The sequence below is a fragment of the Fundulus heteroclitus genome, chromosome 12 (genome assembly GCF_011125445.2).
Source record: "Fundulus heteroclitus isolate FHET01 chromosome 12, MU-UCD_Fhet_4.1, whole genome shotgun sequence".
NCBI lineage: Eukaryota > Metazoa > Chordata > Actinopteri > Cyprinodontiformes > Fundulidae > Fundulus > Fundulus heteroclitus.
Window position 1 is genome coordinate 8100641 of NC_046372.1, and position 24576 is coordinate 8125216.

Below are 24576 nucleotides of genomic sequence, written 5' to 3' on the forward strand. Positions count from 1 at the left end.
GGTGGGGGTTTTGGGTGGGGGGGGGGGGGTGTAGGTGGTGTAGCAAGAGAAAAATTGCTTGAGTTAGCGTAACAATAAAAAAATTGGCTGGAGTCCCTGGGCGCGTCTGTGTGCAGTTAACCTGGTTGTTAACACTGAAGGAAATGCCACCCAGCAAATGGAGTAGAGCTATAAAAATAACACAACATCTGTACAAATGTTGCTCACACTTGGTTCTCCTGACCCCTATGGGTACCCAGAATGCCTGGCGCCATAGATTCAACCGGCCCTAAAGAGAAAAAAAGCTCTTGATAGTGTTAGCTCGGCCTTTTCCTCAGACTTTCAGTCTTTCCACCTCCTCCTTTGTCTCTGTTCTCACCTCCGTCTGCATTCACTCACCGAAATCTCACCTTCCCGTCACCCCGTTTTCAAATCAAGCACACCAGGAATGAATAATCACCAGGTAAAATGATAACTCAGAGGGGAGAAATAAAAAAAGAAAACTCTTCTGCAAAGGTCCGTGAAGTGGCATATCAAAATAAAGCATTTGGTAACGGTTCCTCTTTTTGGACACAGCAAACAGCTCCTGCGAAATGCTCACAAGGAGCTGGCCCGAAGAAGCCATGTGTTTCAGCTTGGCTCAACAAAGGAGCAAAGAACAGAGGGCAAAAGTTTATGAAGGTAAGCCAGAGAGAGGGAGCAAGAGTGAGAACTGAAATCCAGAGGATATGGATTGAATTTAACAGCAGAGTAAGCAACAACTGCATGTCTTCAAGCTGTCACGGAAAGCCCAGGCGGCTCTGCCGGTGGCCCCTCGGGATTCAGAATAAGTACGCTTCCATCACAAGCAAAGGAAAGGATGTCACACGGCTGCACACCAGGGCTGTTTCTGCTTCCTGTCAGCTAGAGGAAGCAAATCTGCCGTAACCCAAACGACGCCAGATCACTGTGACAACAACACTCTTCAGTGTGGACAGGTTTACTGAGTAGTGAGAAGAGTAAAAACAAGGCCAGAGGAAGCACAGGGATGTACGGTAAGGTGTATTTTCTCCAAAATGCCGAGACAAGTCTGCAGTTGATTCAAGCAGCGAGAGAACTAAAGAGAGCAGGACTATTAGCAGGTAATAAGAAGGGTAATCCAAAAACAGGGTGCTCTCTTTTATCATTTTGAGCTCTGTCTCTTGTCTCTTTATTTCTCTTTTGGTAATACACATAGCTACTGCTACTTTACAGTTGGCAAAGATAGTCGCTAATATAAGACGCAAAGTTTTAACACTGTCTAAAACTTGCATTGACTGCTCATTGATATGCAGTGGGGCCCTCCCACAGGTTTCAGCTCTGAATAATGTGATAGAGGCCACCAGTGTCACAAAAACATTCAGAAAAAAATCCATAATCTTAAACGTTCTTGACTGAAGTTCACGATAAACTATAGGAATGGGCTAAAATCGGTAACGGTAGGTTTGCTTTGCAAAAACCTGAAGGTTGTAAATCCGCTACAGCATTCTGGTCGGCGTCTCTTTACACGCAGACGCTGCAGTGTAGATTATATTTGACACAAATGAGCTCAGTGTTGAAAGGAAATTACCTTGTTTTGTGTCTGAGGTTAGCAGGAGTGCTGGCCAAGAATTTTGCTTTTATATTTCTTCACGTTCTTATCTCTGTTTTCCCTTTTCTTGCCAAAGAACGCAGCAACAAATCTACATCTCTTGTGTTTTCAAAAAAGCGCTAACAAAAAAAACAAAAACGTTGAACTAAAAGCACATACGATTCTCTGTTTTCTTGTTCAAGTTGTGGAAATTTCCTCAGCTACACAAACTAGATGTCTCCCATCATTTCCTCTCATTTTTTCCCCCCTCACTTCGTCTCATTATCGGCACATTGGTATCTTTCTGTTGACATATACGAGACTTGATTTGATCTTTTTGCAAATTTCCTTTCTGGACCTCCTTCTGAGATCTAAGCTGCTCACTGGGTTGACTTTAGTCCCAGTTGGATAGCAAAATCTCACACAATGCCAGACTGGAGACAAGGCTCGCTTCCACAACTGAACTGGAAATTGTTGAATGATTAAGATAACATCTTTTTTTTTTCCTCCATACTTTTCTAACGCACGCTTTCAAGTCAAGGTGAGGTGCAAATCTCCACCTAGTGCTGTGTAAGCAGAACCTTCCAGAAACAATGTAATGACCTCGTCGTTGCGCTGCCAGCACTAATAATGATGTGCAGTGGGTGCTGAAGTCAGACCACCAGACAGCAGAACGCAGCCTCTCTGTCCAAATGGTGTGCAAAGTCTTTGAAAACAGAGGGAGCTAATAACACACAAGCAAGGAGCCGCTTACTGTTTCGCGGCTCTCACACATCCAGAGACTGAGAAAATGATTCGAAGGCACCGTTGTTTTTTAGAGGCAGACCAAAGAGCCAGCAAGAGTTTTAAATTTCTGAGCTCAGTAAGTTTCTCAAAAATATGAAGGGACTAACTCTGGATGTGTCTTCCGAGGACCTAATTACATCAAACCCGACGTAGGATGTTGGTTTGAGGACCAGCTTGGTAAGATCTGCAGGCTCTAAACCTGAGGCCTGTTTAGTCCAGAAAATCTTCTAGAATATTGATCTGGTCAGTTCAGAGGTAGAGGGGGTTGTTGATCCAAAATGCGAGCAGGGACGAAAGGGTCAGAGACGCGAAAGGGTTTGGAGAAGCTGAGGTGAAGGTTACGCTGCCTGCAACATTTTCTCAACATGATCAGTTTGGCGGTGGGTCAGCGTTGGTCTGGGGAGGCAGATACAGAGGGATGCACAGACGTGTACAGGATAAATGATGGCACCCTGACTGCCATTAGGTATCTGGATGAGATCCTTGAATCCATTGTAATACCATTCGCTAGTGCAGGAGAACGCGGGTTCCTCCTGAATACATGATAATACCAGACCTCATGTTTCAAGAGTATACAAGCAGCTCTTGGAGGAGGAAGGAATTCATACCATGGACTGGCCTCCAACCTGTGCAGTACTTGTTAGGGGCTCCTGTTGCATGAATTGCTACATAAATTTGTGCGATCCGTGGCATGGAGGTGAGCATGCCATGCAGCATAGATGGAGTATAGCATCAATGCAGGATGGTAAGAAGGCCCAGGTTGCCTTAATTGCAACCTTCAGCTCATCTGGATTGTTGAGCCTAGTCTCTCATCTTCCTCTTGACAATACTTAAATAGACCCATGGTAGAGCGGGTCAAGATCAGCTAGCTGGGCATATCAGGCACAGCAATACCAAGATCATTAACCAGGTGTTGCTACTCTTGGCAATGCGGCTAAGTCCTGCTGGAGAAGGAAATGAGCATCTCTGAAAGGTCTGTCACCTGGGGGAAGCATGAAGTGCTCTAAGACGTCATGAGCGGACTTTGGACTTGATTTAAAACACAAGTGGACCAATAGCAGCAGATGACATGTCTTACAAAATCATCACTGATTGTGGAAACTTCACACTGGGCCTAATTTCAGCTCACAGTCTGTACAATTAATATGCCTGGATGCAGGCAGCTTCTTTAGCAGGTCTACTAAATGGTCTACTGTGAAGTCAGCAGTATTCCCCATTATTAAATAAGTCAGAGGTGCCCAATTCCAGTTCTCAAAAGCTGCTGTTTTGCAAATTTTAGATGCATCCCTTCTTCACTCAGCTAAGGCTTATTATCAAGCCACTGCAGAGCTTAGTGACACGAGCTTAGTGACAAGAGGGAATTCAACCATTTGATTCAGGTGTTTTGGAGAACGATTGCATCTGAAAGGATGGCCGTTGCTCGGTAGTCGTCTTGCAGTTGGAAGAACGTGGGTTCGATTCTAGCCTCCTCCTGTCAGCTGTTGTAGTACGGCATATCGCCGTATGAATGTGCGTGAGCTTTTTAGTGTGATAAAGGCGAATGTGGCTCTAGTGTATATAAATTCAGTCCACTTAAAGCTGCAGGACAGTTGCTCCAGAGGATTTAAATCGGGCATTCCTGGTGTTGGCCACAGCATGGCCATAACAGAACATTTCTGTATTATATATCCCTTTTTACCAGTCACAAGTCATATTATAACTGTGAATTTTGCGTTTTCATTAGCTTTAAAGAATAATCTTTATTTACAATTTACATTGTTTACATTTCAATTGTTTACATAAATTGCTGCTGCATCTTTACATAGATTTCTTTATCCTGAAATCTATATATTGCACGGTTTTTAAATACTCTTCTGGATACCGTGAATCGCACACTGTCTATTTCCCCTGCATTGTTTACATTGTTTTACATTGTTTACATTTCAATTGTTTACATAAATCGCTGCTGCATCTTTATCCTGAAATCTAGTGCAATTTACTGTTATTTTTCAAGCTGTATGCAAACGAAATTTCGTTCTGTACGCACTTTGTGCATACAAAATGACAAATAAAGTTGTCTAAGTCTAAGTCTAATCTATTAAATAAACAGAAACAGACACTTGAAATAGATTACTGTGTGACGAGCCTTACAATGAGTTCCCCTTTTTGTAACAAATGACTAAAATAAATGCACGGTTGAATTTAAATCTTGCAGAAAATGTTGATGTTGCACTTGCGATATTTATATGGCACCCAATGAGTTAGCAATGAGGCCCGTCACACATTAGTTCATGTGACCAACCGGAATGGGTTTATTAAGAAAAGAAAAAACACATACCTGGCTGAAGTTGATGGGTTTGTCCCTGCGTCCTGTCTGCACCAACAGCTTGTAAGCCAGGACGCCATCATCGGAACCGTTCTTGTAGCTGCTGACGGTGATCCGCCCGGCCTCCCAGTCCTTGTCGAACGCCTGCTGGAGTCCTGTCGGGGGAAACCACAACGAAACAGATTGGTTAGATTAGGATGTTTTAAAAGGTTACATGCTCTGTTATCTTCAGTCTTCCTCTACGAGACAATTACAAAGCCTAAGTTCACAGGAAAATGGAACACATAATAACCCGGCGCGGCAAAACAGAACATGACACAACTCTGCAACTTAACCTTAACCTCCATAATAAGCGTCATTGATTTCATATAACTCCGTTCCCAACCACAAACAGAGACTTCAAAAGCCTTGAAATCTGCTGGTTTTAATTCCTGGTGATCGTTTAGGCGATATATCAGTAACATGTGCCTCCTTTTCTATACTTCACCCCTAATCCATATGTGTATCACTCCCCTCCCGTCTACTCTTCCCCCCTCAAGGCCCATGCTGTGGTCCGTCTGTGGGAGATGTTGTTTTGGGTCTCTTTCCTTGGCCTGTCTGGCTCCAATTTGTCCCACCATTGCGGAGAGGAAAATCAGACACAGCTCTCCCTCGCTCGGCCCCCCCACACACACTCTGTGTGGTTCTCCAGCCGGTTCATACACAGACTCCCACAAGATGCCGCTGCGTAATTCATATTGGTGTATCTGTGTTGTTGATCTTGTTTTTTCTTCTTTTTTTTTTTTTGCAATGACTGCACATAAAAAAAAAGAAAACAAGCCTTAATAAGAGTTGAGTAAATATATTTCACTGGGTACATGGTTTTTATGCCAAATTTTTCAAGACTCTTCAAGACTCAACTCTCCAGAGTTCTTGGTCCTCTTTATCCGATTTATTAAGAATTTATGTAAACGCAAAAGTTTATACTGAATTTCTGTGAGATTTCTCTACATTGGCCCAGATTCAATTAGGGAACCTGGGAAGGCTACAGACTGTAAGGAAAAGGAATGAATGTTGGCTAAACAGAAGGACAAACGAACAGAAGATTGAATTGATGGGCGGATGAAATATGTATAAAACACTGGATGGATGGTTGGATGGATGGGACTAACGGGAAAAGGCTCAGGGAATCAGGTTTGGAAATAGAAACCTGGAAAACCTCAAACTCAAATTGCAAGCTCTCTTTTTCAGGAACCTTGATTTCAGCGGGTTTCAGTTTACCTTTAAACACAATTTTCAAGCTAGTGTTAAATGTCCTCCTGTACGATTCTCCACCGTCTCCGTCAACCCCTCCCTCGTGAAAAACACAAGTGATTTTAATCAGCCGCTGTCGGTGTCCGTTTTGCAATACTTCCTCCTTTTTGAACCCCGGCCTAACGTCTTGTTTGCTGTGGATTCGTGTCAAACAAAGAGGAAAATTGTGATCTCAAATCTCTTTCACAAGAAACTAAATTACCGCCATGCCTCAGCTATCCTTAAGACGTTAAATGGACCGTAAGCAAAAGTGTGAGTAACCTGGCGGGTTGGAAACAAATTTCTGAGTTAACCGAAACTGTCACAGAGAGCAGTCCGCTTAACATCTGGCCATAGTCCTGATTAGGAACCGGGCTAAGTTTCACCTTGCAGCCAGTCCCTGAAGTAGTGGAGCCACATGCGAGGCAGCTGGCCCTTGTCCTCCTTCAACACGTAGGGAACGGTGTGGAACCTTTGGTGCAGCTGGTGCAACAGCAGCTGGCTCTGGGTGTAGTCGGCCCGCTGCGTCACCACGTACATGTTGTAGAAGGAGAAGAACTTGAACTGAGCGCCGATGAAGTCGTACTCGCTGGTCTCTCTGGGCACGATGTCCGTCAGCTCCAGGCCGTCCCGCACCTGGGTGGTCCCGTACAAGCTGATTCCCAGCAGGCCCAGGAATAGCATAATCACAACCACCTGGAATCAGAGAGGGGTGGACGCACATGGGAATCGGTCAAAAGCGCCGCATCTTGTGTATTGTGAGCCACTAAGTAGCAGAAATGTGAAAGACTGATGCACAGCCACGAGTAAATGATCAAGCAGGGTGTAACGAATGCGACTTTTGACACACCAGGTCAAAATGCAGTGTCTTGCAAAAGTATTACCATTTAGAACCACATACCTGAAAGCACTTAATTGGTAATTTATGTCATAGACCAACTCAAAGTAGCCCCCAATCCTAAAGGATAACTAAAACGATGCTAGTTTTTTAAGATCTCTTTACTAATAATCTTTGCATTTGTGTTCAGCCCTCTTAAATAAGATTCTTAATTAAAATACAGCACATTCAAAAGTCGCACAGTCCACAAGAGTGTAATTTAATCTAATTCCTAATCAAATTTAGGTGGTAAAGTTGTGTCATAAAACAATATGCATATTATATATATATATATATATATATATATATATATATATATATATATATATATATATATATATATATATCTCCCAAACTCTGACTGACTTTCTGACAGAGGTATGGCACAAGTACAACCTATCAAGACATAGTGATCCACCTAAACTGAAAAGCGAGACAAATAAAATCATTAATCGACTTTGGAGGAGCTGCTGAGCTCAGGTGGCACAATGCCTCTGTGTGACAAGTATCCGTGGTTCACTCCGTTTGGCGCTTACATGAACAAAAGTAATCGGAATAAAGGGCCGATCGGAATAAAAATGCGTCATGTAAACACACCAATCAAAATATTGTGATCAGATTAAGCTCAACTGGAATGAAATTATAATCCAAATGAGAGGGGTGGTTTACGCCGACTGATAATCCGATCGACGTGTACGTAAACGCTTCTCAGGATCAAGTTATTCCGATTGTGGCAAACTAACCTGCGTGCGCATGTGCGTCCGACGTAAACGTGACGAATTTCTGCTTTGAGTGGTGGAAATATGTCAGAAGGAAAAACTGTCTGTGCTCCCTATACAACCTTTCTGTTAGAAACATTAAAAGGGCTTAAAATTCTTATTTATTCAATAACGTTTCAACCATAATTAGAACCTGGTGCAAGTCCAGACTGGGCGCTTGGAAGACAAATGAACTCCTACAATACTGCTTTGTTTGCTACTTTTCGTTGCTCAGCAAAGACCATAATACTTCTTCTTCTGTGTTTTTTTTAGGGAAATTTTATAACTGCGCATGTCAGAGTCCCATCTGCTGAGCTTGGGCTGTTCTGCAAAGAAGATGAAGCTGTAATGCCAGAAAAGATGCTGACTCTCAAGGGCTGGATACAAACATGCCCGCAATTTGGGGATTTTTATACGTGAAACATGGGGGGGAACCATGTATCTTTTTCCTTCTGCTCCACAAAAATGCATTACTCTGTGTTGGCCAATCACATAAAACCCCTCCACAGCCCAATACGGTCTGTGGTTGCAGTGTGACAAAATAGAAAAAAAAAGGTGTATGAATACTTCACTGTACCGGTGAAACCCTTTGTCAAGTACAGGCCAAGCAGCTGTACTTTAGCTGAGAAGAGTGGCCACCCAGACTGAGGTCAGACTGTGTTAACTGTGTTAGTGACTCACGTAGGATGTGACCACAACCTCCACCCCCGATTTCCTCCTCCTGCTCTACTCGCTCTGACTAACCCTCACACTCAAATTATCGCCCCGGCGAGTCAGGGGAAAGAAATACACCTTTACCCCCAACACAGAAGCATTCATTCACCCTTTATTCTAGTTTTCTAAAAAAGATATGGGTTAGGGAGCTAGACTGACCTTGGTGGTGGGTCGCAGAAGGAACGGAGCATAGTGCTTCTCAGCGAAAGAGGCCAAGGTCCAGCGGGAGCAGGAGGGCTCGAGGCACCGCAGGCCCATCGAGGCCTCTCCCATCTGAGACAGGAGGTCCCGGGTGGAGCTGTTGTTCTCCGGGCCCTGGCTGGTCGTGGAGGCTGAATCGCCCTGAGGAACCGTGCAGCCGCCGGACGTAGCCGCAGGATAATGATGTGCGAAGGCGGCAGAGCCTGTGGCGCCCCCGTTCCCCCGGCCCCCATTGTTGTTGCCCAGATTGCCGCCGCGGGCGCTCCCGCCGCCGCCGCCGATATTGTTGTTGTTGTTATTGTAATAGTCGCCACTGGGGTTGCCCCTCGTCGGAACCGGGTTGATCGGCTGCACCGAGATCTGCGACCTGGGCTCGGCCGTGGTGTAGAAGGCTTGGGTGCGGGGGTCGTACTCCGTCCTGAGCTGCACCGTTGACTGCATGGTGATCTGGGTCTGCTGGGCGAAGCTGTGGCTGCTGTAGCTCGGGGGAGGCGTCTGATAGGAAGGCGGAGGCGTGCGGTACAGCGGCGGAGGGCTGTAGCGTCCCGCATCTCCTCCGTCCAGGTACGCCTGGGGCTCCATCTGAATCACTCGATTGGCACATGGGCTGGAGAGGTGAAGCGAAAAGAAAAAAAAAATAGAGAAGAAACTGTGAACAGTTAGTTGTGAGACAAAAAAAATATATATATTAAATGACCTTCATGGAGAGTCAGACACACTGCTAGAACCTTCGGTTTTGTAAAATAAACCCCCCGCGTTACATCTGTTAGAAATATTTTTCAGCCTTTCGGGCATTTTGGATCTTCCTCTGCCAACAGGATGAAATATAGAGGTAGGATCCAACAATGGAATTTAATAGCACAAGTACACATCTGCACAAATCGCGGAGCCAACAAGCAAGCCCGGGCTGGCGGGAGGACCGGTAGAGTCTAATAAAGACGGCGACAGGTAAACACACACACTGAATCAGCCGAGCAGCCAGACAGACAGAAACGACTTTAGCTCTAATTAGGTTCTGACTTAAGAGGGATTATTGTTTGGATAATGCTATCCTGAAGCCATTTCTCAAAAGATAAAAGCACAGAGAGGGTGGGAAAAAAAACAGTAAAGCAATCATTTTAATCAGATATGAGCTCACCTGTGGAAGCAGCAGAAGATGTCAAAGCGCCTTTCTTCTCGTCGGTAGAGGTCCATGCTGAGGATGGCGGGGAAGATGAGCAACACCATGGCGAAGTTAAACACGACAACCACTGCGGCCTGCGGGAAACACAGAGAAGGCGGCATTTTATATCCTAATAGCTGGTAGAGTAAGGTAGACATAGAAACGGCAGCAAAGATACAGTGGTTTAAAAAAAACAAAAAAAGCATTCATGCCCTGTGACCTTTACACATATTAACAACTACAACCGGGAGTTTTATTGTAAAGAAGGAAAAGGATGTGTTCCTCTTGTAAATAAAAAAGTGGAAAGTGTGTCAGTCACGTGTATTTAAGCTCATTTACTCTGAAACCTCTAAATAAAATCTAGGGCAATCAAACGCCTTTGTAAATCAGAGATGCTCACAAGTCATTTTTCTCCAGGTTATTTCTAAGATGTCCAGAGACTGAAGTAATCAGATGTAAACCATCCAGTCTGTCTGTACCACCGTGTTCCTGTAGGTTGTGAGGTTAAATCCTGTATTGTTATTATCATATGAACATTTCACAATTAACCTTTTATTCAGCATGCAAACAAATTCATGAGATGCTTTGAATAATTTTGAAACTTGATAAAGCTTAATATTTAGCTCATTAAAAATCTAAATATGCATTTAAGCCCTGTGCCTTTTATTTCATCTCTGCCCCTGCTGTGTGTTTATGCTCTTGGTGCTATTTTTTTTAGTACTACAGTCTACTCTTTTTTGATGCCACTGGTCTTACCAACGCAAATCATGCCAGGCATTAAACACTGCCTCCACTTCTATCTGGGATCCCAGCTCACATTTGCCAAACCCTTGCCCCAATCTATGAAGCTACAAAGCAACCCAAAACTGCCCAAAGCTGCAGCCTTCCGCACTGTTTCCTCTAGACCGTTTAGTGCGTTTTCATCCAGCTTTTGGCCGCTTTGGCGCTTTATAACGTGGACGCGCCGATTTCTAGTAGGTTGGGACAGGCTTTTAGATTTAACTGCAGCCTTTGACATAATGGATTCTAGAATTTTAATTTCTAATTTAGAGCAGTGGATGCATGCCAGGACTACCGCGTTGCAGCGGTTAAAATCTTATTTGGCAGAGCAAGCTTTCTCTGTCAAACCTTGTGATGCTGTATCCTCTGTTGCTTCTCTTCAACGTGGTGTCCTACATGGCTCAGTTTTAGGCCTCTTTCTTTTCTCTCGATAGCTGCTAATAGTAATATCAGTAAAAATAAAAATTACAAAAAAAAAATCTTCATAGTCACTGTTGTAATTAAAACAGCCTTGGAAGCTCTTCCCAGCAACAAAGTGCAGCAGTCGGCCTATATATGGTAATAAAAGGCAATGTTTGTGCAGTTACCATTAAGCCCTATTTTCATTCAAGGCACTTAGACAGAAAAAAAAATCAAAATTTATCCAGACCGCTTTGAAACAGTAATCCATGCATGTGTTACAGCTAAACTGGATTACTGTAACACACTTTACTTTGGGGTCAGCAATACGTCCATTATGCATCTGCAGGTTGTCCAAAATGCCGCTGCGCAACTTTTAACCGGCACAAGAAAGTTTAAGTACATTACCCCCCATTTAAATTAGGGTGAAACAGTTAATTGCATTAATCAGGATTAATCGATTATAGAAGTTATCAACTGACTTAAAAATCAAATAATTGTCAACTGGAGTAGACAGACTCTAATATGCCATTTGCCAATAGAACAGCCCATCTTAGAGCAGTAATTAAGCCAAAAATGCACAAACAAATGCATATATTTTGCTCTTAAGATGAGAAACCATCTTTATCTGTAAATCTGCTCTATCCAGAACTCCTCAAGTGGCATACGTTTAAGCTTTACCTGGTTCTAATTCAGTTAAACAAATCTCTTAATAAGCACCCTCTGACAGCCAATTATTAGTTTGATAAATGAAAAAAAAAAAACACAGGATGGAGAGGGAAACTGGGAAGAGTAATGTTTTAGTTATCCTTTAGGATTGGGGGCTACTTTGAGATGGCAGAAGTTACACGTGAGGCAACATTGTAAGAAAAAACTTGTTAAAAGCTGAGGGAGACAAAAGCAGGACACTAAAACATACAACCAGAGCTACGATGGAACAGTGCAGACCAAAGCTTACCCATGTGTCAAAATAGCCTAGTCAATGTTTTAGACCTAAATCCTGAGCCAATCTTTGTTCTGTATCTATCATGTAAATTTCATTTAAGTATGTGGTTTTAATATGACAAAAGGGGAAAAACTTTAAGCGACATGAATACTTTTACAAAGCACAGTAAGTATTTATTCCGCCTTTACGATCCAACACACAAAGCCCGAAAGTGCAAAAAACAACAATGCTAATAAATCGCCTAAGAAAAAAAGAAAAGAAAACAAAAAGACCGGGATACCTCAAATACAGATAAAAATAAAACTCTCAAACGTCAAAGGGAAAAACTGCCTTTCAACACATTTTTAAGTCTCTTTCAAGACAGAAACAGAGACTGTGCGGGGAGAGACAAAAACGGGGAGAAAAGACGAGGCATGTGTGTGTGTGTGTGTAAAAGAAGCCAGTACAATGTTGTGGTTAAGTATTTGAAGGTGGTGCACTGGAGCAGAAGCGCAGGCTTGGGGCCCTGCCCAGAACACAATCTGGATATTGCGTAGTTGCCAGACCACTACACACACACACACACACACACACACACACACACACACACACACACACACACACACACACACACACACACACACACACACACACACACATATGTGCACAAACGCACACAATCGCATGTCTGTGCCAGACCACCCAAGAAGCCAGAGGCCCGCAGGCTCTGAGGTGATGAGCAGGCACTGCGGCTGCACAGACAACGCTCACACAAAAATGCACATAAACACACACACACACACCTCTGGGGCTCAAAAACTGCACAGCCTGCTACTTAAACCACACCTTAACACCAGCCAGACACACACATTAAAACACACTTTCCTGCCCGGTCAGTGGGAGAGGAATCATGTCAACGTTTTTTTTGTTGTAGCTTTTAATTGATACTGAAGGGAGGAAGTGAAGCATCTAAGGAGAGGATAGGTGATAAAATCAATCAACCACAGGAAGCATTTAATGCTGATAACACAGAGGGAGAGTAAAGCAGATCTTTTCCAGTAAAAAAACCCAAAACAAAACAAAAAAATAAACTATCAGCTCCACGCCGTGAAGTTCGTCCTCTACCATACACAAAACCACAAGTATAAAGTATGCAAGGCATGCAAATGTGTGTGTGTGTGGTACGCAAGCGTGCAAAATGAGGCAGCATGGATTAGACCCATGGGGTAAATGGATCATGTTTGACAGACTTGCTGTACTAAAGCCATCTATCCACACATGCTAATATCGTACTCAATGTGGCGACATCTTACCTCACTCGGCTGAGTGTGTACGTGTGTGAGAAACGGAGTTGGAGCCCGAGAGGAAGGGAGCCAAGAAAAGACGAGCATTTTGGTCAACTTCGGCCGTAAAATCTGTCACTTACGTAACCGGGAATAATTGAGCACATGTGTAGCTTTTCTCTCCCTCTCAAAAAGAATTTCGTTTGAATGTTAGTCTTTTTTTTTTTTTTGACTGCAATGTCGACATTTCTATATGAAAAAACTCTAAATGACTGAATGAATTTCTGTCTGAACGAAAAGTATTCCATTGAATACATTTCCCCTGTTTTGCAAACCTGCATAATGACTTTTTACAATATTACCATCTACTCATCATCTTCAGCCTCGAGTACATTTATTTAGAGAACAAGAGCCGTCTGGAAACCCAGTCCTCCACAGCAAGTTCTGGTTCTGCCCCCAAGATCTCAATTCAGAATAACCTACACCATGGGCGCAACGGACGCTGGTTACGGATGGGACATGCCCCCCCACACACTTCCCGTATATGTGCCCTCTGTCCACTGCGCCTTCTTCAGTCGCTACAACCGTTTATTCTGTTATTAACATGCGGCAAAGTGTTTTTCCGAGCCATCTTTAGACGCACTGTGAAGATCCGGTGGGACCAACGGGAGACCCGCCGCAGAAAAAACAAAAAAAAAATCTATGCACTTTGCAAAAAAAACCAAAAAAAACAAAACAACAATGTTTTTTTTCCAAACTGTGTAAACTGAGTAATGACGTTGAATGCCGATGTTAGCCAAAGGATACTGGAGTTCGTCCTGTAACCAGCGGGTTGCCATGTTAAGCTAGCTTACATACTAATGTTGTTAGGATATGCTTCATGTTCAGTGTTGTCATTGGTAACTTCAATGATCTGGCTACTTACAACGTAGATGTTTGAGGGTCATTGTGTCAACTCAACCAGAGTTTGGCAGCTAAAACTTTAGATTTTGTTAGTATGTAGTTTAAAGAAATAAAGTCCGTCTCTTGGTGCTGTCTTTTAGTGATTTTGTGGTTCTTTAGCCACTAAGGAGAGATGCGAAAGTATGATTAATCACTCAATGGACCTCTGAAAAATGTTTCCCTCCTCCGTCGTCCCTCAAGTGGAACCCCTAACCCTACCTCCAAGGCAGACTCCAGCCACCCTCAATGTGATGCTAATCTTTGTAACTTGTATCTGACCTGAACTTGGTTAAAAGGAGTTTAAAGAGAAATCAGAGATGTTAACAGCTTTTTTTAAACAAAACTGCTTTCTTCGACATGTCTGCGGTTCCTTCAGGCTGTGAGAGAGCGAGAGAGAGTAAAGCTTTTGGTCGGAAACAGGAAATCTGAATGTATTACAGCAAGCTTGTCTATTTTATTCTTTTGCATTTCCAGCCAGTTGCTGTCGTTTCTGAATGATACAAAATTTATGCTGAAATTGGATGCTGATCTTTTGCTAATCAAAAATGTGATAACCATGCTAATGTCTCGACCACTACATCTTAAAATCCTTACTCTGTATAGTTTTTCCCTTATCTTTTTTTTTTTTTACAAATTTATAAATTTGCTCAAAACTGTGTTTGATATAAAACTACCACTTCTATCAAAGAACTTTCAGCACAGTCTTAGAGCCCATAAAAAAATACTGGTATCTGTCAAAATCAGAATAAGCAGATCAGGATTCAAACAGAATCAGTAATGTAAAGCTTGAGCCAAATCAGTGCGTCTCTACTTCTCATACCTTCTTAAAGAGAAATTTTAATTGGACAGTCTGACAAAAAAAAAAAAAAACACACACACACACACACACAAATCTGCCAAAAACATCCCATCATAGGATCTGTAACGCAATTTTATTAAAAGGAAGTGAACTTCAGTGTCATAAGCCAGGTTTGATATAAAGGCATGTTTTCTTCAGGTGTACAGACCGCTTGTGCACTGCAAAAACAGAACTAAAAATAAGTACAATTTTCATGAAATGAGTGTATTTGTCCTTGATTTGAGCAGCTAAATAAGACTATTTGCCAATGGAATAAGATTTTTCCACTTAAAATAGGAACAATTCAGCTCCGTCATCTTATTTCAAGAGCAGGATGTGTAAGTATCTTATTCTAGGGGTAAATATACTCATTCCATTGGCAGATGATCTTATTTACTGGCTCAAATCAAGGACAAATAGACTAACTTTGAGAACATTTTACTTATTTTTAGATCCGTTTTTGCAGTGTGGGCGACGGTGTCACAAGAGTTAGGGAGTTCGTCCTGTAACTGGTGGACTGCTGGTTTGATCCCCTGCTCTGACCATCTCAGGTGTTGTGTCCTTGTGCAAGACACTTCACCCGCATTGCCGGCTGGCAGTGGCAGTCTACCCGAGGGCAGCTGTGGCTACTAACATAGCTCACCACCGTCAGGGTGTGAATGACTGACTGTAGTGTAAAGCCATTGGGGTCGTCGGACTTGATAAAGTGCCGTACAAGTACAAACCATTTACCATTTGTATGTTTCCTGGTTCAACCACTTGCCCAAAATGCTCCTATAAAAATTAATAAAAAAATAAATACGGTGCCAACTTTGCTTGACAAAGTCATTCCAAGTCCTACATCTCCTTTAGACGCTTTGCCACCACATCATATTTTTTGTGTCACGAGATCTCTTTTCAACGGCAATTCCCAACACTGACGACAAAAATACAACACTTCTGTAACAAAAGCTACTAACAAAGACATAGTGCAGCAACAGTTTCATAATAAACACATCATGGTGACACTACTGGCTTACAGCCAGCATTAAGCTACTCAAACAGCAAGCTCCTATGTGTCTTTCAAACATGTTTTCAATTACATGTTTCAATTACTTTGACTCTGCTGCTGGAAAGATTATGCCTTTCGAAAAAGCAATCATCAGTAGTTTCATCTCTTTTTCACGTTGTATCGCCGTGACTGAGAACGCTCAAATGCATTCACAAGACTGTGATTATTGGAGCCCTTTTGTTAGACACTGCTCTGGTGACGTCTATAATTACTGACAGATGTTATAGAAGTCAGAGCTCCCCTCTGGTTCTCCCAGTGTTTGTGTGGGAACACACACACACACACACACACACACACACACATACACACACCAGACAGTCTGTTGCTTTTCAAACCTCCCACACAGACAATACGAGTCTCTGCTTAGCTCTTGCACACAGAAAACCAACACGGGGCTATCCAAGAACACCCATTCGCACACGCAATCGGATTCAGTTACACGGACCTCGGCCACAATCTGGACAGAGACCGGGACCACCGCTTGACAGCCTCAACCGAAGGAGGGAGAAGGGCGGGTGCATTTAAGGAAAAACACACAAATGCCTTCAGTTTGATGAATGAAATCAATAAAGAGACGATTCTGGCGAAAAATGGAGACAACGATTGCAGGAACACGACTTTCGCTCGCAGCAAACTCCCAGGCACACATTCTCACATTCGCTGCTCCGAGGCCTACCTGCAAAGAAAAAGCTCGAAGCGCTGGGATGGGGATGAGGGCCGCCATGAAGAAGGCCGTGACGTTGCTGATGGAGGTGAGAGCCACGCTGGCCCCCGTCCTCTTCAGACACTCCCCCGTACGGTCCTGACGTGAGACGGAAAAAAAGCAAAGCTATTAAACGTCTGATCAGCTCTCAGCCAGCGGCAGACATGTAATGCACCAGATTATGAACAATTATAGTAAAACCATCATGACTGACAGTGATTGCAATGGCTTGTGAAGCCCTGAAGTGCTTGGAAAATTCTCCCGGGGCCTGTCTGTCTCACTTTAAGGTGCGAAAAAAGAAAAGCAGAAACTGAAATGTTCTTTTCTCACAGAGAACAAGGAGCGATGCGCACACGCAAACAGCCCCGGACGGTTTAATGGTTATTCCGTGTCGGACCACACAGGGAACATCTACAGACATGTCCATCTGTGTGTGTGTGTCTGTGTGTGTTTGTGTGTGTGTGTGTGTGTGTGTGTGTGTGTGTGTGTGTGTGTGTCAGACAGCAGAGATCAAGTTCGCCTCTGTTTAATTTTCATCTCTGCCACACAAAGGAAGCTGGAGGTGGGGCGGAGAGATGGAAGCGGTTGGAAAACAAAACAAAAAAAAAAACAAGCAAATACATGTCTGGAGTAGACTTTTCAAAATGCAAACAATTACGTTCCATATGAAGATAGAGAGATACTCTGTGAGTTCAAATCTGTGCTTCGAATCGCTCCAAACGAGGCATATTTCGTTTGGAGCGAAAAATACCTCGTATGCACCTTCACGCTAATATGATGACAAAAGAGCAAAGGAACACAGACGCCAAAAAAGGGAAGAGGTTGCTTGATTAGCTACGAGAAGAAGAAAAAAACCCGCTATGAAGCGTTGCTTAGATAAGTGGACTAAGTGTGTGGCACATGAGCTGTGTGATGTTACTTCACAGGCACAGACAGGCTTTCACACATTCCTCCGCGGAGGAGATAAGACATGAAAGGAGGAGGACCAGCGTAACCGTGGATGCTTGCCTCACCTCAAACGGTATCCTCTTGTTCTGTCCGGTCTCACTGAAGGCATGGGCGAGGAGGAAGACGTCATCCACTCCGACTCCCAGAGCCAGGAAGGGAAGAACCTGCAGAGGGCCGGCGACAAAACGGCGTGAAGTCCTGAGGATCTTTCTCGGGTTTTTAGGCAACCGGTAGTAAGGGCTTAATCCTGAGTGATAATGTCTGTTTATAGGTTCACAGTGATAACCATGCTGTCCGATCTCAAAATAAACTTTAATAAGAGGACTGATGGATTTTTCATCATAAAGCATAGGGGAAAAAAACTATATATATTATTTTATTTCCTTATTTTTATCTTTAAAAAAAATTACATTTATAACCAGATTATTTTCTTCTGTTTGAATTAGTAAAACTATAAACTTATTTAAGGCTACTTTAAAAAAAAAAAAAAAACGTCAGCAAATGTTCTTTTTTGTGGAAAATTTACTTCTCTGTGGGCAATAATTTATTTTCTTTAAACTACAATGACCATAAGCCAAATTTTTATTTTTTTGGAAATTACAAGAATAATGTCAAAATATTAGGTTCGCAACAATAAAGAACATTATGAGAGTAAAGTCGTACAGGCTAGTTTGGGAACCCATGTTCTAGAATCTAGATCAACGAAAACAAAAAAAGTTAGGAAACATCAACTTTCTTTCACTGGGTCAAACATCTGAGACTGAAGACGATAATCGGTTCTTTACTACTTTGTCTCTTTCAAATACTGCATGTTTAATTTATTGCTGAGAATGTTACAAGAAAAAATAATTCACCATAAAAAAGGATTTAGTAATTTTAATTGGAAAGAAAATTCATTCAGAGGATTTTCACCATGGCAAATTTTGGCTTGTGATGCAAGAAGTCTGGCCACCACTGCCCTAAAGCACAATCTCAAAATCCTCATAGATCTAACTGAGCTCATGGCTCCACTGCTTTGGTGGGTGAAGTTTATGGCCTTCACTCACTGTGACATTTAAACAAACTAAAAAAGTCAGGAAAACTTAACACATATGCTCAGAAACCGGGACTGGACCAGGTCCTGTCTCTGTTTTCCCCAGTGGATAATAACTGGACCCAACTAACCGACGGCTTAAGGGAAGCTACCCGGCGTCGCGCGTGTGTGAGTTACCTGGGTGGTGGCAGCATTGAAGGAGATTCCCAGGAGAGAACAGAGGCCCAGACCAGCCGCCACAGACAGCGTCACCAGCAGGACGCCGGCCAGCCCCACGGCACCCTGAGACTTGGCACAGTCCCACCGCAGCATGGTCAGACACGCATAGGCCAGCTGGGCACAGACGGGAAAACGATCAGCCACTTTCCCCCTGCTTTTTATCCGATAGCTATGAGATTTATTTGAGTTTAAAAAAAAAAAAAGAGAGGTTTTGCTTTTAATTATGACCGAGCTCTTACCATCAGGAGGTATCCGCTGGCCACACGGATGACGCTGATGTCAGAAAAAGACTTGAGAATATCCTCCAGAGTGGTGGTGGTGAAGGTTAAGACCTTCTGGGATGAATTCGCTGCCACACTATGCAGAACTGCCTGAAGGAAAAAAATAGATGAAACAGACGGGAGTCAGGCAGAAATTGGTGTAGACGTACAAGAGCTCGGGAAATTAATCTAAAGCCGCAGTTTTGTCACAAGTTTATGGGCTCCAATTATTAGTTTTAAGCTCACTGTCCGTTAAAAGTGTTGTGATCAAACAATGATGCCTCAAAATAAAGAAACCTTAGAGTAAAAAGTGACATGACTTTCTGAAATGATTCCTTTTTCTAGCTTTTCCCACCGCAATCTTTCTGGTTTTGTTTTGGGTTTGTTTTTAATATATGCGGTTCTCACTCATTTCTCACTACAAAGTTCAATACCAGACTCAGTTTTTTCAGATTGTCTTTATTGTAGCTTTAATAATACTCTGGATAACAGAGTACAAATGCATAAACATAATTCAAATCTATTGGTTCCATAAATTATTTTTATTTTTTTAAAGTGGCTAAGGGCCATTTCACTGTTTTTGTTGCATTTGGACTAAGATCAGTTTTGGATTGAGATCTGGAGGACTGGAGAATCATAAAAAAAGCATAGCTTGTGAACTTTGGCACCTTGAGTTTGTTGGTAAAAGTGAAATAAATATTATTATTAACGGTTTGTTTAGCATTTAGAGCTAGTGTAAGAACAACAGGTCCAGTTTCACAGTAATTTAACCAAAGGGATGGTACAAAAAAGGCCCTTGTATATTTTTTGAATGTACGTGCGTTGAGTCAGTAAACCAAAAAGCTATATATTGATGGATGAAATCTTACAATTAAAAAAGTAACCTGGAAAATTAATCCACTAACTGATTCATTTTACAGTCAATTATTCCCAAGCTAAAAGATCAATACCACACACAAACACACCCGTTGAGTGGAACAGAGAGTTGGGGCCCCCCAAAACAAAGAGCAGATGATGTCACACATGAGCCACCAATGGGGCCACAGCTGGGAAAGTGATTGTGCGTGAGCTCTGGCTTGCTGCGTGTGTGTCTGTGTGAGAGTTAAGCTGTAGAAAAGAAGAGATAGCCAGCGCTCTCTTAATGTATCCCAGACTCTTTTGCTCCATCGCTGCTCTCCGCTGAGCAGTGAGAAGCTTTATCCCTTCTGCCGCACACCAGCAGAGGTTTGACTATCTATCAGGGACCCAGGCTTTAGGCGAGGCCTTTCCCGTGTACACCTGCATCCGGCTCGTGATTTACTGTGTGGTTGTAAGAGGATTTAAGGAAGATTTTTTTTTCTCTTTTCTTTTTTCCACCCCCCCTATTTTCTGAGCCTCCAGCCCTCACCTCAGAGTATCTCCTCTGCCAGGCTTCCAGTATAGCTGCGGCCTTTTCTTCGTTCCAGTTGATGTGGGAAACCTCATCCCAGTCCCGAAAGTGCTCGAACATCTGCTTGGGGGTCATCAGCTGGAACATGGTCTGTAAAGCCTGGGCACTGGAGAGCACACAGGGAAGAATATTTAGAGGATGAAGGACAGGGAAATAAAAAAAAATGGAGTTCAGACATGCAGGTGGATAGCTAAAAAAAAAGAAAATACCATCATCATATCAGTGACATGACAAAAACAACTCACTGGATTGCACAGGTTAAAACCAATTTTTTTGGAGATGTTTGGAGAACATAACAATCTGCCTCTGGGTTTAATTTAAACAAGTAATAAGCATCAAGCAAATGCAGATGATGCATTTTGGACAAATCCTTGACACGGGGTGGATGTAGGCTTTAAAACGTGACTCTTTTCAGACCAACAAACCAACCAATCAGAACAAGAAGACAGTCCCAGACAAAGATCCTCTCATAAATACATTAACTAGATTATATATTTGAGTTTTAATGTAGGTCTTCTAAAATCAGAGACAGCACTCACTTAAAATGCTTTAAAAAAAAAATCCAACATATTTATCATTGATCTCTGAAATCTTCACACAATGGACATCCGTTCCTGTATTGTGTAAAACGAAGTTACCGCATCTCATTAACACTAAAAACGAACAATCCTGCCAGGTAGGAAAATTCTTTCTTAGTTATTAAATAACAATTTGGATTTAATTTCTTGGCTTGCATGGACAGCCATTTCTTGGAAACAGGCAGTCATTCAAATGCATCGGGCATGTTTTAAACAGCCAGGCAGCTCATTATATCAGGCTTTGTGGGGTTTTGTTGTAAATACGTATAAGATGCAGGTTTTAAAACGTATTTGCTCTGTTCCCCACAATTCCAGATGCTAAACGAACCCCTCCGATCTCAGTTCACAGCGTGCCTGATGGAGCTTACATTTAGAGAAGGACCGCTCTGCCCAGCTGGTTTATGGTGTTTTTCATGGCAAGGACATAAATCTGTTTCAGCCGAATTAACACATCTCAGACACCATCACTACATGCAACTAACGAATTTATGTAAGCTAGACAAAATAAAACAGGGATCCTACATATTTATAACGTCACAATGAAATCATTATTCAGACTATACTTTTCCTTGTTCCCTTTTACTGTGGAAATAACAATTACCACACAACTTCACCATGGATTTATAGCAGATGTCTCAGATGGATGGATGGATGGATGGATGGATGGATGGATGGATGGATGGATGGATGGATGGATGGACAGCCAGTCAAATGGACAGATGGATGGACAGAAAGATATATGGTGGTGCAGAGGAAAGGATAATGGATGGATGGATGGATGGACGGACGGATGGACAGAAAGATATATGGTGCAGAGGAATGGATGGATGGATGGATGGATGGATGGACAGCCAGTCAAATGGACAGATGGATGGACAGAAAGTTATATGGTGGTGCAGAGGAAAGGATAATGGATGGATGGATGGATGGATGGATGGATGGATAGATGGATGGATGGATGGATGGATGGACGGACGGACGGCTGGATGGACAGAAAGATATATGGTGCAGAGGAATGGATGGATGGATGGATGGATGGATGGATGGATGGATGGATGGACGGATGGACAGCCAGTCAAATGGACAGATGGATGGACAGAAAGATATATGGTGCAGAGGAATGGATGGATGGATGGATGGACGAATGGATGGATGGACGAATGGATGGATGGATGGATGGATGGATGGATGGATGGATGGATGGATGGATGGATGGATGGACGAATGGATGGATGGATGCACAGTTGAGTGGATGGGTGTTAGATAACATTTTTAAATGAGGTGGGCAATAAAACCTGGAAATACAAAAACTATTTTCAAGAATCAACTTTTTCCATACCAATCCTATCAAGACCTAGAAAAAAAAATCCCTCTACATCTTTTAAGTGGGACGGACAAAACACTTTGGTCACAGCGTTCTCCATCTGAAACGCCTCTCCGCGGGGCACCTGATCACAAGAGCCATGATATCAGACATAATAAATAGTGCCCAGCCTTAATGAGCGCATTAGCAAGCCAATAAAGTAATGTAGGTGATTAGTTATTAACAAATGAGACTTGACTGGAGGGCAACTTGTGAACAGGGCCCGAGTCAGTCTGTGTATTTTCACATCATCAATACGCAACGAAACAAAGCGGCAGACATCAGCTTGTCATTCCCTTCATGAATGTGATCTTTGTGGTATGGTGATAATCACGGTAATGGTGGCAGTTAGTAAACAAGATGTAGAAAGCGAGTGCCAACAGCAGCAACACACACACACACACACACACACACACACACACACACACACACACACACACACACTCAGACAATGTGCAGGGAACACACCAGCACTGTAATGACCCAACCTTGCCAGGAAAACACAACCACAAAACACAAAGAATGCACCCAACTACTCCGCGAGCAGCATGTGTGTGAACGTGCATATGTGCTTTTCCACTTACGTGATGGTGCCATAAACCATCACGTTTAGCATACAAGTCCAGAATGTGCAAACACAAACCTCTAGTAGTTTCTCTAATGCAAAAATAAACCATTTATCGCTAATAAGATTTGAATTTTGTGTGTCAATTCGGGTTTTCTAGTGTTGTGACTTGATCGCAAAACTGCACACCGCACATTTCGCAAGCTTTTGACCTGGTGCTTGAGCTGGAATTAAGTCTGTGAACCCCAAATTGCATGTGTATTTGAGCAGACTAGCGGAGCAATAGATCACTCTGTGCCTGTGTGTACAAGAGAGTCAGAGGGAGGTTAGTGTCCAAAGCGGAGCAGCCAGAGCTGAGCAGCAACAGCTGGAGCTCTCAGGATTTCGCTGGAATCTGCTAATGACGGCAAGATTTATCGCACGCGGCACACATGCACGCTCGGAAAGCGCAGGAGAACAAAAAACACGCAGCGTCTCCAGAATAAGCTTCGCGAGAATCCCTGCGGTGTTCCTGTGAAGCTGCGCATGTGTCGGCGTGGGTAGGTTACCTGAGTAGGGGTCCGCTGCCATTCTTTGTGGTGCCCCCCACGATGAGTTCCTCCTGCCAGTGCATGTACTTCCTGGAGAGGCCGTGGCAGCCACCGCTCAGAACCCGCGCCACGTTGAACGGCTGTGGTGGTTTAAAAAGCAGCGGGTAGGAAAGTTAACGTCAATGTGAACCGGTAAAGATGCAAAGAGAAATCGGCTACTTACTGGCCTGGGCAAAAAAAAAAAAAACAAACAACCTCAATAGTCGGATCCTTTTCTGATCGGCGAACTCACCATAGCGCAGCAGTTGCACTAATCGCAACAGTGTTTGGTGTGGATTTTTTGCGCGTTTCAGTAAGTTAGAAATGAGTTAAAGTTAAATGAAAGTTTGTTGATTTAAATTCAAGACTGTTGGCTCTGGTATGCAACTTGAGTGTTTAACCACTAGTTCACTGAACTTCAATATTACATGTAGGTATACAGCAATGCTACACCGATTGGTGGTGAATAACATCAAAAGGACAATTTTTATTCTACTGGCTGAAAAAAATATAAAAAGCCAGCTTCAGGAACCTAATTCTTAAACAGGTTTTCAGTGAAAGTTGAAAGGGTGAGGATAGACTCTTCTTGACTTGGCTCCTTGCATCCACTGCATGATGGTGTATGTAGTTTTGTGTAATATGTATGTAGTCAGCCTACATTACAAATCACACAACAAACAAGTGCAGCCAGCTTAATTCTTAAGGGGGAAAAAAAAGTTCATGGCAAAAGCAAGGAAGGACTACACCTTCAAAATGAACAAATCACAATGTAACCTAAGACGTAGCACAAAAACATAGATATAGGTCTAAAGCTAGAAGTTTTCAAGACCTTGCAGTAACCGTGTTTTGGCCGCCTGAAAAGTATGCCAAGTCCAATTCAGCAAGCACCAGATCTCTTTTATAGTAACCTAAATAAAGAACCGACATCTCTGCATTGAATTCCTTTTCCTTTTAAACAGCTTCTGGCTTCATTTTAACTTAAAGTTTTCTTCCTTCAATAACATCTTCCACACCCAAACGTGTTTTGGTTGACCCGTGCTGTTGGTACT

At 42.8% G+C, this 24576-nt stretch overlaps 1 protein-coding gene across 2 annotated transcripts in view; it reads right to left on the reverse strand.

Moving 5' to 3' along the window:
- ptch1 (patched 1) overlaps positions 1–24576 on the reverse strand; it is a 75663-nt gene that overhangs the window by 18580 nt on the left and 32507 nt on the right. For both annotated transcript variants that reach the window (XM_036143876.1, XM_036143877.1), the window contains exons 7-16: positions 23507–23628; positions 20411–20558; positions 19003–19134; positions 18722–18877; positions 17577–17675; positions 16537–16662; positions 9619–9737; positions 8439–9087; positions 6317–6626; positions 4671–4813 (exon numbers count right to left, since the gene is read on the reverse strand). In XM_036143876.1, coding sequence (XP_035999769.1) covers positions 4671–4813; positions 6317–6626; positions 8439–9087; positions 9619–9737; positions 16537–16662; positions 17577–17675; positions 18722–18877; positions 19003–19134; positions 20411–20558; positions 23507–23628 — 2004 coding nt within the window. The remainder of the gene's footprint in view (positions 1–4670; positions 4814–6316; positions 6627–8438; positions 9088–9618; positions 9738–16536; positions 16663–17576; positions 17676–18721; positions 18878–19002; positions 19135–20410; positions 20559–23506; positions 23629–24576) is intronic.